Source organism: Buteo buteo, chromosome 15 (genome assembly GCF_964188355.1).
Source record: "Buteo buteo chromosome 15, bButBut1.hap1.1, whole genome shotgun sequence".
NCBI lineage: Eukaryota > Metazoa > Chordata > Aves > Accipitriformes > Accipitridae > Buteo > Buteo buteo.
The window spans coordinates 26,814,227-26,828,751 of record NC_134185.1 but is presented as its reverse complement, the minus strand read 5'-3'; the positions used below and the strand labels follow the sequence as shown (position 1 = coordinate 26,828,751).

Sequence of the window (14,525 nt, the reverse complement as noted above, 5' to 3'; positions counted from 1 at the left end):
GTGAAAACTTCTGCATTCTGTCAGCTCAGATTGAAAAACTGTGAAAGTAGATATAGTTTTAATGATTTTGATAATTAAGTGCAAACTGAAACTAGTAACTGAGAGGAAAGTCCTGTTTGTCTTTTTGTGATTCATCAAGGATGTTAGATTAGAAAATTAACTGAAAAATTAAGACATCCATTGTAAAAGGAAATAAATGTTCATGTTTTAACACTTTAAGGAAGGGACAATTCTTCAATATTTATGCCAGGAGGAATAATTTTCATGTGGTATACCTGTACTTTGCGATGACTGTATGGCAAGTATTTAATATTTCTTCCATCCTTCTTATTTCTGAAGGAGTTGGAGCAGCAGTTTGAGAAGGAGAAACTGCATTTGGAGGACGATAAGAATCAGCTCCGACAGCAGCTGGAAAACCTCAAGGAAGAGCTGACAACAAAACTGACTTCTGCCAATCAGGAGGCAAGGGTTAACTTAATTCTATCAGCTAACAGTCCTGTGCACTAGACCACATTTCATCAATAATGATCTTGTGCTTAGAGTCTAGTACAGAGCTAGGACTACACTGTTCAGTCTGTTTAGTGCCTTATTTGTGTTTAAAGTGGAGTATTCTTCAAACATGGTAAGTTACTTGACTGATTCTGAGCACTGGTTTTATTGTCCTTTACAAAATTAACAAAAATCAGCAAAAGCGATTGAGGTACAAAACAGTTGATGTAAACAGCCTTTCTTGTTTTAACTCTGCTTATCTTCTCGTTAGGTATGCAGACCTCTACAGAAAATATGTCAGGAGACAGAGGGAAAATTAACTGTATTTAAACTCATATTTGGTTACAATTAACATATTGTAAATTGTCAGCTTCCTGACTTGCAGATGATCTTCATATATTTCCATCAAAAAATGACATTAAATACTTCTAGTAAGACCCAAGTTATTTGCAATGTTTTGATATACGCAATCAATGTTAAGCGTATCATATCTCAATACACTTTTAATTTTTTGAGCTTGAAATCTCCACCTTTTCATAATATAATATTTTTAAACTAGAAATATATTCTACTGATCTCAAAACCATCAATCTATTTTTGTCTGGAACTTTTGCCTTGTTTCAAGAGGCCATACGTATTATTTCAGTGTGTGTTTTGACAGACTTAAGCATGAATTCAAGTACTTTTTTGCAGCAGTACTCTTCATACCATTTTCTATACCATACAAGTTCTGGAGGTGGCAGGTGTTTGTCTGATTCTGGTGGCTTGCAACTTGTATGAACGTTGAACTCACTTTAGAATGAAACTGCTTGTTTTTAATAAGTGGGAAAGTTTGCCCTTCTGGAAGTATATATTAAATTATTATTATTATAATATTAAAGGATATATTCTTGTATGTTAAAATATTGTGTATTGATATATTATTAATATTTCAGTGCATTACTATATTAATATACATGTTAATTTATTAAAACATATTTTCAGAATATATATTATATATTATATTATATACAGGACTGCTGTTCATATCTCATGCAAGTGGCATGCTACTACCAGATATGTAGACAGTGGTGCGCTTCAAGGCTATCAGTACAGTTTCAGGGGCTGTTTTTCATGTAGGAATGATATTAGACTGAGGTTTAAACAGTCTAATTTATGGACAGATAGCAATCTGAAAACAGAGAAGCATATACCCTAGCACAAGTTAATTTATCCATTAGATTAGAGTTTATATATTTTGAAATAGTGGTTCTCATTATTTTAATTTGCATAAAACATGCTTTCTCACAGTAAAGTTACAGGTGATTTCAGAATTTTATGTAACCTCTTTCCTTGCAAAATACTTCAAACATAGCTTGGATGGTTTTTTACTTGTAAAAATCCTTTAATTGAATCTTTGTTTGATTTTATAATATTACAGGAATTTGTTTTTTAATGCAGAAACATTAAGTGATAATAGAGGAGAACAGCTGTGCCAATAAGAATTTGTCTAGGTGGGAATTAGAAAACACTGGAGGAAAATGAAACCAGGATGACTTGGATGCCATTAGTAATAATTATGGAAACTTTTTTTTTGTCATAGGTGTGTCGTCTGCAAGACCTAGTACGAAAAAGTGAACAAGGCCTTGGTACTGCAGAAGGACATATCTCCAGTCTTCAAGAAGCTCAGGAAATACTCCAGAAAGAACTAGAATTAACTAGAGCAAGACTGCGAGAGACCACAGATTCATTGTATAGCGTTGAGGTAACCATAAAGTTGGAGAATAAATTGTGCAAAGTACAGTCATGGTGATTTTGGTCTTGTTTTTAAAATGGCAAGAGGTATTATAGTGTACACATTATTGAAGGAGCTTTATATGGCTTTGTTAAAAGAGAGATTTCTCTTTTTATTTCAAGCAGAGAGAAAAAAACCTGGAAAACTAGGACAAGTTGGTTTGGTTGGGTTTGTTTTTTGTTTTTGGGTTTTTTTTGTTGGTTGGTTCATTTTGGGGGGGTGGTTTGGGTTTTTTTTGTTTTGTTTTCAGAACACTTTTCGTATTTAATGCGTATTGCTGTAACTACATCTTTCTATGGTTAATACCAATTGTAGCTGCCAAAGTATGTCCGTACAAAATATATCCAGAGTTGGATTTTTTCAGAGGCTTAACAGAATTTCATGAGAATGTAAAAGGGATATGTGTTACACCAGTGCTATTCCAGACAGTTTCATGTCTTGGTGCAAAACAAGATCCAGAGCTTACTAGCTCTAGAATTCAGTGAAACCTTTTTAATCTTTTTTTTTATGCATGCATACTATGTCTTGCTTAAATAATGGGCACAATCTTCATTTCAGGCTCAAGTTTAGAATTTTAGAAGATGCTTGAGAATAAAGATATATGCTATGATATCTTGAAAGATGGCAGATTATCATCCAGAAAATGTGATCACTTTATACAATTGAAGCAATTAATTTGTCTAAGCACAAATATATTGCCATTTTAGTTGGCTTAGATGGAACTGGACCTGTCAGTTATCTCTTAATAGCTCATTGACTTTAATACAAAGTATAACCTTTCCTTTTTCTTTCCTCAGTAAACAGTGTACATTTACAAGATCACAGCAATATTTGAACTAGAGCAGCAAATATTAAGAAAAATTTTTCCCTAAATCTGTTTTCATGTTGATGCTATTTTCTTAATAAAACCAGCCTGAAACAGGATATTGGGTTTGGGGTTTGGTTTTTGTTTTGTTTTGGTTTGTTTTTTTTATTTCTTTCGGCTATGGTCATTAGATGTGGACCCTATTACAGTATACAGCTTCCTCTGTATTTTTTTATCATTTCTCTAAGTGTCCTTATGAACTACTGCGTTCTTCTCTGTTCACCTATTATAACATCTAAATATTCATACATAGCAGGTTACTGGCAATGATGTTTATCTTAACAGATTTCTGTAGGATTTTTTCATTTATATATTTTAAAAAATTCTCACTTTAAAAAGTCTTAATTAAATTTAGACAGCCATGTTTCCCTCTCATGAATGAATCAAGCACTGGTGAAAAACATTCCTGTAGGTATGATTTCTAGGTGGTACCTAATACTACTTAGTATGGTGAAATTTGAACAGAAATTGATAGGAATTTTAAAGTTCTTTTTCTGTGTTCAGACTGTAAAACCCTGTTTCTAGCAGGTTTGTCCAGTCAAGAAACAGAAAGAAGATACATGAACTTTGTATCAAATCCAGGTAGCTCAAGCTTTGAAATTCAAATACTGAATATTTGCTGCTTTAAAAGAAAAAAAAAAAATCCAAAACATGGATTGACAAAAACATGCTTGACAAGAACCTAAGCAACCTACTCTAATTCTGAAGTTAGTCCTGCAGTGAACAGGACTTGATGACCTTTTGAGGTTCTTTCCAACATAAATTATTCTGTGATTAAATGTAACTGTATTTGAAACGATTACTTCCAGAATGACTTATTGGAAAATTGCTTTTTATAGCTTTTTATAGGAATGCAAAATTCTGTTCCACAAGTAAGAAATATCAGCAGATATATAGGCGTTAATTGTGCATAATTAGGAATTACACACTGAAAAAAGTTATAGCTCAAGTTTTATGAGCCAATTGTAACTGACACTTTTATTATAAATACACTCGTTTAAGGTTTGAAATACTTTTTTGCTGCTGATCAGTCTCTATTGTGAAGTTTGTGTTTGCAGGGAGAACTAGATCAGGAGAGACAACAGCACGAGGCAATGATTGCTGCCATGAGAGAAGAGGAAAAGTTCAAAGTTGACAGAATGGCTCGCGACTTGGAAATAAAATGGACAGAAAATCTTCGGCAAGTATTAATTTTTCTCTTTTATTCTTTAATAAGAAATGAAGTATGTATCACATGCAAATGCAATAGCAAATGAAATGTAAAGCAAAGGTTTCTGTTATTATCTAAGCTTTTCCAATTATTACTGAGCTTTTAATTATTTTTTGCTTCTTGCACAAGGTCCGCTGCATTTTAGTTATTTGACCTTTGCTTTTAGACAGGAATGTAATAAGCTTCGTGAAGAACTGAGGCTGCAGCATGAAGAGGATAAGAAGGCAGCCATGACTCAGCTGTTGCAGCTGAAAGAACGTGAAAAAAATGCAGCAAGGGATGGATGGCAAAAAAAAGTTGAAGATCTTTTAGACCAGGTAACTATGGCCTCTTTGAGAATTGGAAGGCCATTACAATTTAGTTGCTGGTAGTTTATTACCAATTAACTACATGAAATTGGTTGTGACATCTGTCTTTGAAATGAAATTTGTTAGCATAATGCTTTTTAAACCTAATCATTATTAAACACCTTACACTAAATGTGAATAACGCTTTTTACAGTTTTTTGGGGGGAGCGGGAGAGTGTTGACAGTCTTACCTCTTCACTAAAAGATTTTTGTGATTCTGTCTGCTCACCTATTCTGTACATATTTACCAATGCTAGTTGTTTGGACTTGGAGGTATCCATTATCTTTACAATAATAACACTGAACAAGTCACTGAAAAGTCAAAATGTCCCTCAGTTCTACAACACGTTTATTACAACTATGTCTTCTCTTAAGTGATTTTGCACATTATTTTGGCATAATTTTTTTATAAATACTGAGTTTTTTAATTGTAGCTCATATTTATAAACTCAGTTATGTTAGATAATTCATAGAAAATACTTGCTTTCTAATTTTTCCAAATTACAAATGCTACAGAACTCGTTTTATTGACTACAGTTTGAAAGAATAGCTGATAATTAACAAATACGTTTTAAAGAAAAAGAAATAGATTTTGGAACTCATTAAATGACTGCGATTTCAGGGTGTTATTGTGGGATGGCTTTTAATTTGCTGTCTAATTTGAGAAGTCTAATAACTGAATGTGCACTTGATTATACAGCTTCTTATAGGAACACATAACAATTTATTTTGCTGACAAGGGAATTTAAGCTTGTAAAATCTTGTGGCTTAGGCTCATAAAAGCTGGAGGTTTTCAAGTTCTTGGTCTGTTACTTTTTACAACATGAATGTAATAAGATTTAGACTCACTTGATTTTGTTTCCCTTGCTGCATTTACCCAAGCTTCTTTTGCTCTTTTTAATTCTACCTACAAATAGCATTTTCTCTAGGAAAGTACAATTTGAAAGGCGTATGTTAAACTTCCTGTAGTTTTAAAATACTTTAAAAATACTTTACTTATCTCTACCTTTTAAAAATACCATAATAAATCTAACCTACAGTTTCAGGATGGAAAATTAGCATGTTGCAAATGAACAATTTTTTTCTGCATATGGAAGAAATCTTGGAATCAGAAAGCTAACTGTAATAGTGAGAATTTTGCTAGAGAATTTGCAGACATAGGAAATGGTCTGCATAAGCAAAATGGTTGGGTTTTTTTCTTCATTCCTTTTACCATATCAAAGAGCTGCACCATTTCAGAACAGCATGTATGTTCGGAGGACTAATAAACTAAACCCTGGGAGTCGTGGGGTTTGGGGTTTTTTGTTGTGGGTTTTGGTTTTGTTTTTTTTTTCCTCCAGCTGTTGCTTTTCTGTTCCAGTATTTGAGTTGGATAGGTATTTCATAAAGATTGAAAAGTTATAGTTGGTGGTAGGGAATTAAGCTTCCCTCTGTAGGAATCTACATTTTATCCATTACACCTGAAGGAGAGAGAATTCCAGACTGTAGTGTACAGGATGGGTGACTTAATGCTTAGAGAAATGGGTTTGTAGTAAGTTCCTCCTGATTGCAGTACACAAAGGGTAGCTTCTGAGAGTTGCACTGATGCTATTCTGAGTGGAAACTGCATTGGTCCCGATTTGATGCTACAGGAACTACTGCAGTAAGCCTAGCTGTGCTTGGCAATCTGTAAATGTGCACCTGAAGCATTAGTCTGGTCTATACCAGCAGTACTATACAAAGATTTATCAAAATAATACAAGACCAGGGTCTTTGCTAAATCATTTGTAAACTCCTAACTTGACAGAAAGTGAGGTCTACATGTGCTCTTTATGTTGAGAAAGTGTCTAGAGCTTCACCATTTAGTTGTATAAATGCTGTTCAGAAAGGTTGAATTAAGAAATTAATTGCTCATCAATATGGGTATGTAATTTTCTAATAGGTATTGATGCATCTCAGGTTTGATTTAAAAACAAGCTACAAGGAAGCGTAGCACCTAACTTCAAGTATACAAATGGCTATGTAAGCAAAGTATTGAAAAAACAGGTTTAAATGGATGGAGGGTTTAAATATAGTTACTTAAACTGTAGAAAAATACAGCATCTTGAAATGCTGGTGACTGGTGCGGGAAAAACTGAATTAAGAGACACAGCTATAAAAGGCAACAATTTTAAAAAAATAGACTAAACTGTTCAATCAAAAAATTATGCCCATAAAGTATACTAAGCTGTTTTGTTTTTTTTAATTGTTATACTCATCTACAAATTTCTGTCTTCTAGTAGTTGTTGCACATTTGATAGGCGAGATCTAGCTCTTGCATAAAGCAAGGTAATAGTTTTGCTTCTATACCAGTAATGCAAAGTGGTCCCTCATAGAATGCATGCAGGATTACTGTTATTCTAACAGTATAGCTTTGTTATGAGTAAAATAATTCTCTTGAGAGAAAATGCTATTCAGCTGATTAAGTGCTTAAACACATTCTTGCCAGTTGCAAAGCATCACTTGCCATCTACAGTTAAATGTGGTTGGTAGGTTAACTAGATCGGTGTCTAGAGACCAACCATGTAGTTCTTATCTCTGATATGAGAAATGGTTCTAAAAGACATAAAAAGAAAGTGCTTTACCTTTTTTCCTGTAAATTGTACTAAGTATTTCTGCATCAATCCATGTGAGACTTTCTTCATGAAATATGTAGTGAATTCAGATGTGCTAGCTCTTTTCCATTTCTGTTAGCTGTGTAATGGGCTTTTAATGCTTTTCTTAAAAACACTTTACTGCTGAGGAGGCTTCAGCCATGGACGAAATAGCAGGATTTTTCTTTTTTTAAAGCATGAGTGTGTTCTTCCTCCTGCCTCTCCGTGTTGTGCAACCTTCAATTCTGGGCACTGAAACATACAGGTTAAGACCTGTATTCTTCTTATCTATTTCTTCTCGTGAGAAATGTTTCTTTCTGTAAACTGAATCAAGTCCTCTGATTGTGGATGAGCAAATATTGGTTCTCCCATCTTCCTTACCTTTCAGTAAAAGGTGCTCTTCAGTAAAATAAATGTTTCTGTCAGCGTTTTTTCCATTCTTACATAGCTTCATACTATTACGTGACCAAGCATTAATGTGACATTCATCTTTCTAACATTGTCAACTTTTTGCACATGAAGATACCATCTTCTATGAATGAGAATATTAGAAATAGTACAGTGAGAATGGAGAAAAGTATATTATATATACTTTGGTAGTTGTTGTTTATTTTTCCTGCTGCAAAGATTCTCTCCTTTTTTGAAAAAATTGTAGAAGTTTCCTATTCCGAGTTTGTTTCTGTGATGGTGTGTTCCTTTCTAAACCGTCAAAGTAAATATGAGAAACTTTGATTTATATCAAAATGTAAATATTTCTTTCTGATATAGACATTATTCAAATCGTAGTTTTTCAGAAAATTTCAAGCTCAATCTTAAAACCCTGGACACTGCATATGCTCTTGTTCATGAAGTGGAGTGCTGTAGAAAAGTCACGGAGCTCCACTGCACATCTGTAAATGCCCATTGACCAGGCTTCTACCAGAGGGCAGTTATTGCTCTGTCTTTATTTGCCTATGTGGAGGTGCTTATCGCAGAGCTGACGTGCATTCACATTAGCAGCATTGGGAAATGCTACTTTCTTTTCCCAGCACAAGGATTACTGGCCTGTTCCACAGCCTGGGTAGTCCTTGCTTTAGAAGATTTGCTGTCGAATGGATGCTGGAAATTTCTATAGGAAAACTATACCTGTACCTACCCTTGTCGTGGTTTAACCCCAGCCAGCAACTAAGCACCACGCAGCCGCTCACTCACTTCCCCCCCCATCCAGTGGGATGGGGGAGAAAATCAGGAAAAGAAGTAAAACTCCTGGGTTGAGATAAGAACGGTTTAATAGAACAGAAAAGAAGAAACTAATAATGATAATGATAACACTAATAAAATGACAACAGTAAGTAATAAAAGGATTGAAATGTACAAATGATGCACAGGGCAATTGCTCACCACCCGCCGACCGACACCCAGCCAGTCCCCGAGCGGCCAAAAAAAACTGCCTCCCCCCCCTTCCCAGTTCCTAAACTAGATGGGACGTCACATGGTATGGAATACACCGTTGGCCAGTTTGGGTCAGGTGCCCTGGCTGGGCATGAGAAGCTGAAAATCCTTGACTATAGTCTAAACACTACTGAGCAACAACTGAAAACATCAGTGTTATCAACATTCTTCACATACTGAACTCAAAACATAGCACTGTACCAGCTACTAGGAAGACAGTTAACTCCATCCCGGCTGAAACCAGGACAACCCTCTATCAGTTTCCTGAAAGAAGGGAGATTAACTTTCAGCACGGAATCATTTTACTCTGCTTCCTGTCACTTGGTATTGTCCTGAACAGACTGTCCAAAGGCTTGTCTGTCAGAAACAGAGGGGGGTAAATTTCAAGGAACAGCCCCCTCATTCTCTTTGGGCAGTCCAGTATTCAATAATACTAGTAAAGCTACTGTGACATCTAGTGGATGGTGAGGGATTTTGGGCAAGATTTAAAAAGCACTTAGAAATCGAAAATGCTGAAATCCGAAAGAATAAAAAGAAAATTCATACCAAAGAGGGAGCAAAGAACAGAGAGCACCTGGAATGCAGTTCAGGATAAGGTTTTATGCCTCTTCTTTCCTCTGCAGATACTTTGTTTTTGCAAAGGAGCACCACTTTCTGCAGCTCTTGGAAACTTTCAGAAGGGGCTACAGCTCTCAAAACTGTGGTCTTAATGGGACTGTGCTGCTGCTCCTGCAGGCCTCACAGAGAATCAGGGGAGCTCTGGGCGTTTCTGCCTAGATCCAGTGTCTGTATACAGCCTGCCACCCACCACTGGTCTAGAAGAATCAGTACTCCTGTACTCTAAGTGGGAAACCTATGCTTTAAGCAAGTAAAAAACTATTGTACATGAGCGTGTGAATAATCATGTAATCCAGGGTCGCTGCAGCCCTCCGAGGGCCATCTGTTGAGGGTGCTTCCCCCTGTTTCATGACTGTCTGTACTTCTCAATAAAGAATCCCCCTTGTTCTGGGCTCCCTGTCCTACACAGAGATGTGATCCTGAAGGTTGGTTGGTGCATTTGTTCTATCCAGATTGGTTGTTGTAGTTTTGTCTGAAGCTTGAACATGAAAACAAATGGCTAACATCCAGCAGTACTATTTCTTTTTCTGAGCTTTTAGTTATGGTGAGCCCATTCAGCCCACAGCGCGCTCTCCTCATTATTTTGCTCTTTGTTTAAAAGATTCTGAATGTAATGGAGGAAATTAATTAAAGACCGTTTACAGTTAAGACTTACTCAGCAATACAAACAAAAGCAACAGAACACATCAGAGTTTTCAAAGTGTTTTCAATGGGATACAGTAGGAATATTAACAAATATTAGCTTTGTTGCTCTGTTAAAGAATAAATGTGTTACCAGACTTCTTTTTAATCTCTCCTTTGGTTTCTTCTTCCTTTAATTTTTTTTCCTCTCATGGTGTTGTGTTTAATTAAATCTAAAAATACATCTAGGCTGATGTTTGAAATTGATATCTTCATATCCAGAGAAACATGTCTATCTGATCATAAACTTCTAATTGGAATTTAATATTACTGGGTTTTGTTTGGCAGTGTTTGAGTTAGTAAATGTGGAGGAGACTGAAAGACTTTTTAATTCTACCTGTCAATAGATGAAAACAACATTAAATTCTTAGTACAGTATGTAATTAATGATGCATGAGTCAGAAAAGAGTTTAATTTTATATTTGGAGTTAAGTTTACGCTTCCAAAACTGGTAAATATAAATCTAAGCCAAATCCAACAGTAGCACTGTTCCCCAAATAAAATTTGAATCCTATATCTGTATAATTTTTCTCTTAAATGTAAGATAAAGAGTCTGGCAAGAATCTAGTTTTAAAACATTACCCTTTGCCTCTTTGCTCCAGAAGATAGCTGCTCAAGTAACTTTTGCATAGGTTCAAGACCAATGGAAACAGTGGACCCTGGGAGGAATGAGAGGTAACTTATTAGGTGGGGCAAAATTCATTTAGGATTCAGCAGATGAATAGAATTCTAGATTAAGGGCACTTCTTGACAGATACCTCTGTGCTCCAGGAAGGATTAGCCAAGATGCATATATAATCTTTAAAATCCTGACAGCATTATGACATAAGTAAAATGAAATGAAGCTCTAGTACCATTCCAAAAACTTTAAAAATTATCAGGAGATTTAAATGATCCTCTTTTTCCCCTGACCATTGAACCTGCAGTTTGTCAGATTAAAAGCATATAATCCAAAATCCAAACAGGTAAAAATATGTCAAAATACCTAGACATTTTGCCTAGCGGTTTGTTAGGCTCCTGCAAGTGGAAAAGAGAAGAGCTCCATCTTTTTAAAGCAACAGGATAAGTACTCCACCTTGTGATAGTCTGGACACAGCACCTTCACTTGGGGTTGCTACAAACACAGGAGGAAATCAGGACCGATTAGATCCCGGAAATAGTTACACATTTCAGAGTGCCTTATATCTAGACTTCATTTTCCTCGATAGAAAACTGTTGGGTTTTGAGAGAGGGAAGGGGCTTTGAACGCTGCTTTTTCTTACCAGTCAGAGGGGGCAAACTTTGATGCAGCGGTTCATTCCTAGCATGTCACAAGCCTCAAGCCAAGTACAAAACGTTGTAGTAGGAAACAGCTGCTTTCCAAATCTCTGCAGAGTCATCTGTCACGTAAGCATTGCGCAGCCAGAGACAGTACATCTGCTGACAAATCAGTCTTTCTTTTCAAACCAAAGATATATCTCGAGGGAGAGTTTTGTGGTTCTTGTTATCAGCTGGATTAAATGGACTCACGCCAGCGGTCCCTTCAGCTTCTTCACTAGGCATCTCAAAAACTAGTTTCTTTTCCTAACCTCTGATGGATGCACATAGGTTTTCTTCTTCAGAAAGGTTAGCAGAATCTATTGGAGGTCATTCTTAAAATGTGGCAAAGACTATGTAGTAATCTAGATCTGCTTTGATACCACAGATGAAGTTGGATCTTCCCCAGTTAGGGTGTTGGGTATTGCACACAAATTTCTGTTGCCAGCAGTATTTTGAAAACTCGGTGAACTGTACACCAAATTCAGTTCTTAACACAATTTGACGTTGAAATATCAGTAAGAAAAGTGTTACATAATTGATCTTTGGGTGCAGTGAAGACTGATGCTAAAATTCAGTGTCCAGCCTCTGTAATCTAGTTGAAAGTAATTTTTAGCCAAGAGAAATGATTAAATGAGATAACTTCCACACGTGCAATAAGCTAATGTCCTGCAGGAAAAAATGCAACTGAATGAAAATGTGAAAATGTCAGTGGTGCAGTAAATTTGCTTCTTGAGGAAAATGACACCATTTGATCACAAGTATAGCCCCTGTGACAGTCGTGATGGGAGCACCAGCAACTGTTCATTAGAGCAAGCAAAACCAAATCTTGCATAGTTTCAAATCTCTAAATCTATGCTTTACTACAACACAAATTGGCCCAACTAAATTGAAAAGTCAGCTTTTTTAGGAGAGATGTTAAAATAGAGGTGGGAATACAAATCTTTCTCTGTGTCTTGCATGCAAGCTCTTTCGGTCCTGCTGTGTAGCCTGCAATGATCAGTGGGTTCTAAAGATGCAGCAGCCTCTTTGCTGTTCCTCTGGGTCATGAGGAAGTTCTCTTGGTTACACCTGAGGCTTAGCTGTGCATGTGCTGATGGTGGAGAAGACAGCACAATCAAGTAAAAGCAGGATAGCTAATACATATATACTGAATAAAGATGTGTTCTCAGAAGTTCCTGTACTTCCAAGAAACAAATTAATTCATTTGTACATCCTCCATCTGCAAAGCCTGATTTCAAAGAGAATTGAGCAAGGGTTTCTCATACCACAATAATATCACAAACAAATAATCTTGAATTCCAACCTGTAGAAATAGAGTGATAGTTAAACCCACATTCTCCCTTTATTTTTTTCTCATCACCTCTCCCCGTCATAGAAATACAGAGAGTGGTAACTATGCCTGCATTCTTTTTGCTTGTCATCGCTTTTTCCCCAGATCACGGACCTTGCTGTGGAAGTAGTTGTGAGGATGTTTTGAATTTTTAAGGAATGTCTTAATAATACTTCAGCCAGACTTATTGTGGAGTTCTCTATTCTGAATGTGTCCTACATACTTTTCAATGTGGAGCTGCATCTGATGATATTATTACACATTTTGCTGGAATCAGCCCCGATACCAATTGACTAGCCTATATAATTCTGATTTACTATTCTATAATGTATGTATTTCAGTAAATAATTTTCATATCTAATAAAGGATGAAAATAATAAATTACAATCAGGTTTAGTATTAATCCTAGTGAATCCCTGCTTGATTTCAGTGATGATTGACCTCTAGCAGTTTTTGAGATAAAGGAAGTTGGTTTTAATCTTTTAAAATATCCTTCAGTAATGTTTTGTAAGCACACATGTTTTGATCAAAATCTCATGTGATAATAAATTGAATACCATAAGTCCTCTTAACTATTATTTCTGTACAGGAGTATTTCTTACCAAAGTCTGTAGTGTTGTGAAAGCAAAAAAATCAGGTTTTCTTTAGCAGGGCTTTATTCCATTGTTATGTTGACTGAAAATCATCTTATTTTCCCACTTGAAGATTTTCTTGATTGACTTCTAAATCATCTCTTCCAGTCTTTTTTCCAGGACTGATATTTAGCTACCTGTCCTACAATTAAATGCTTTTGAATAGCGATACGATACTTAGACTTCCAGACTACTTAGGCATGTCAAATACATAAGTTCAACTTTACTAAAAAATACAACTTTTTTTTGGTCAGTGTGTGGTGGTCTTTTTGCCAGTGAGATCTGAGCATTTAATAGGTTTGGGGGGGTTTTTTGGACAAGATAATTACTGTTCTCATTTCACAATCAGGAAATGTGGGTTGCAGAAAGATTGCTTTGTGTGAGGTTGCCTAAGAAACCTGTGACAAATCTCAATACTGAACTTAACTGGAGAGTTTTAGTACAGAACCTTCACCAAAAGTTCATTTTAATCCCATCTGTTTTCCTGCTCTCTGGAAAACTTAAATTTGGTTAAATCACATGTATTAAAATGGTTAGCCTGTCTTAGCACTTTTAGTTATAAGATCAGTTTGACAGCAAAGCAAGACCAGTTTCTTTCTTGGTGAAGGAAATCTGTTATTCTGCAAGAAGCAGGGGGCAACTCTCACTTTCTTAAATGGCCTTTTTAATAGGGTAGATCTCAGACTATAGCTTCCCAGAAGTACTTTTACTTGGAATTTCTTTTCAGTGAAGAACGTTACTAAGGTTTCTGCTTCAGGTGTAAAATCTAAGTATTTCTTAGTTGTACTACAGCAGTGCCTAGGTACATCTGCCAAAATTAAGTCCCAAATGCTCTAGAAATGGAGCATTTCTTTAGCAAGAGATCGTTCCCGCTCTTAACAGCTTCCCCCCTAAACAAACCAGACAGATGGGAAAGGAAGGACAGGAAAAAATAGGTGGATTTGTTCGGATTGGCACTGTCAAAATCCAGTGTTGAAATGGGAGCTGTTAGATGCCAGTCTGTTGTCTTGTCCACTGGGGTATGATGCCTCCCAGTGTTATGCCCTTGCATAGAAAATTGTTGCTTGTAACTCTCTTACAATTTTAATAAGATAATTTTGGATGTTCCACAATAATGTATTTTTATGTTGCGCCTTTTTGTAGATTCAGAACGAATAATAACTTCTTTTTGTATTTTGCCAAAGTATTATCTAAAAGTTCCCAACTATAGGCTTCCGACCTGGTGTCAAAATACCCG

General features: G+C 35.9%; 1 protein-coding gene across 4 annotated transcripts in view; it reads left to right on the top strand.

Moving 5' to 3' along the window:
* FAM184A (family with sequence similarity 184 member A) overlaps positions 1-14,525 on the top strand; it is a 70,055-nt gene that overhangs the window by 34,192 nt on the left and 21,338 nt on the right. For 2 of the 4 annotated variants that reach the window (XM_075046842.1, XM_075046841.1), the window contains exons 6-9: positions 340-462; positions 2,072-2,233; positions 4,187-4,308; positions 4,505-4,655. In XM_075046842.1, the coding sequence (XP_074902943.1) occupies positions 340-462; positions 2,072-2,233; positions 4,187-4,308; positions 4,505-4,655 (558 nt within the window). Of the gene's footprint in view, positions 1-339; positions 463-2,071; positions 2,234-4,186; positions 4,313-4,504; positions 4,656-14,525 lie in introns of all 4 variants that reach the window. The other 2 variants (XM_075046844.1, XM_075046843.1) reach the window with 1 other exon arrangement.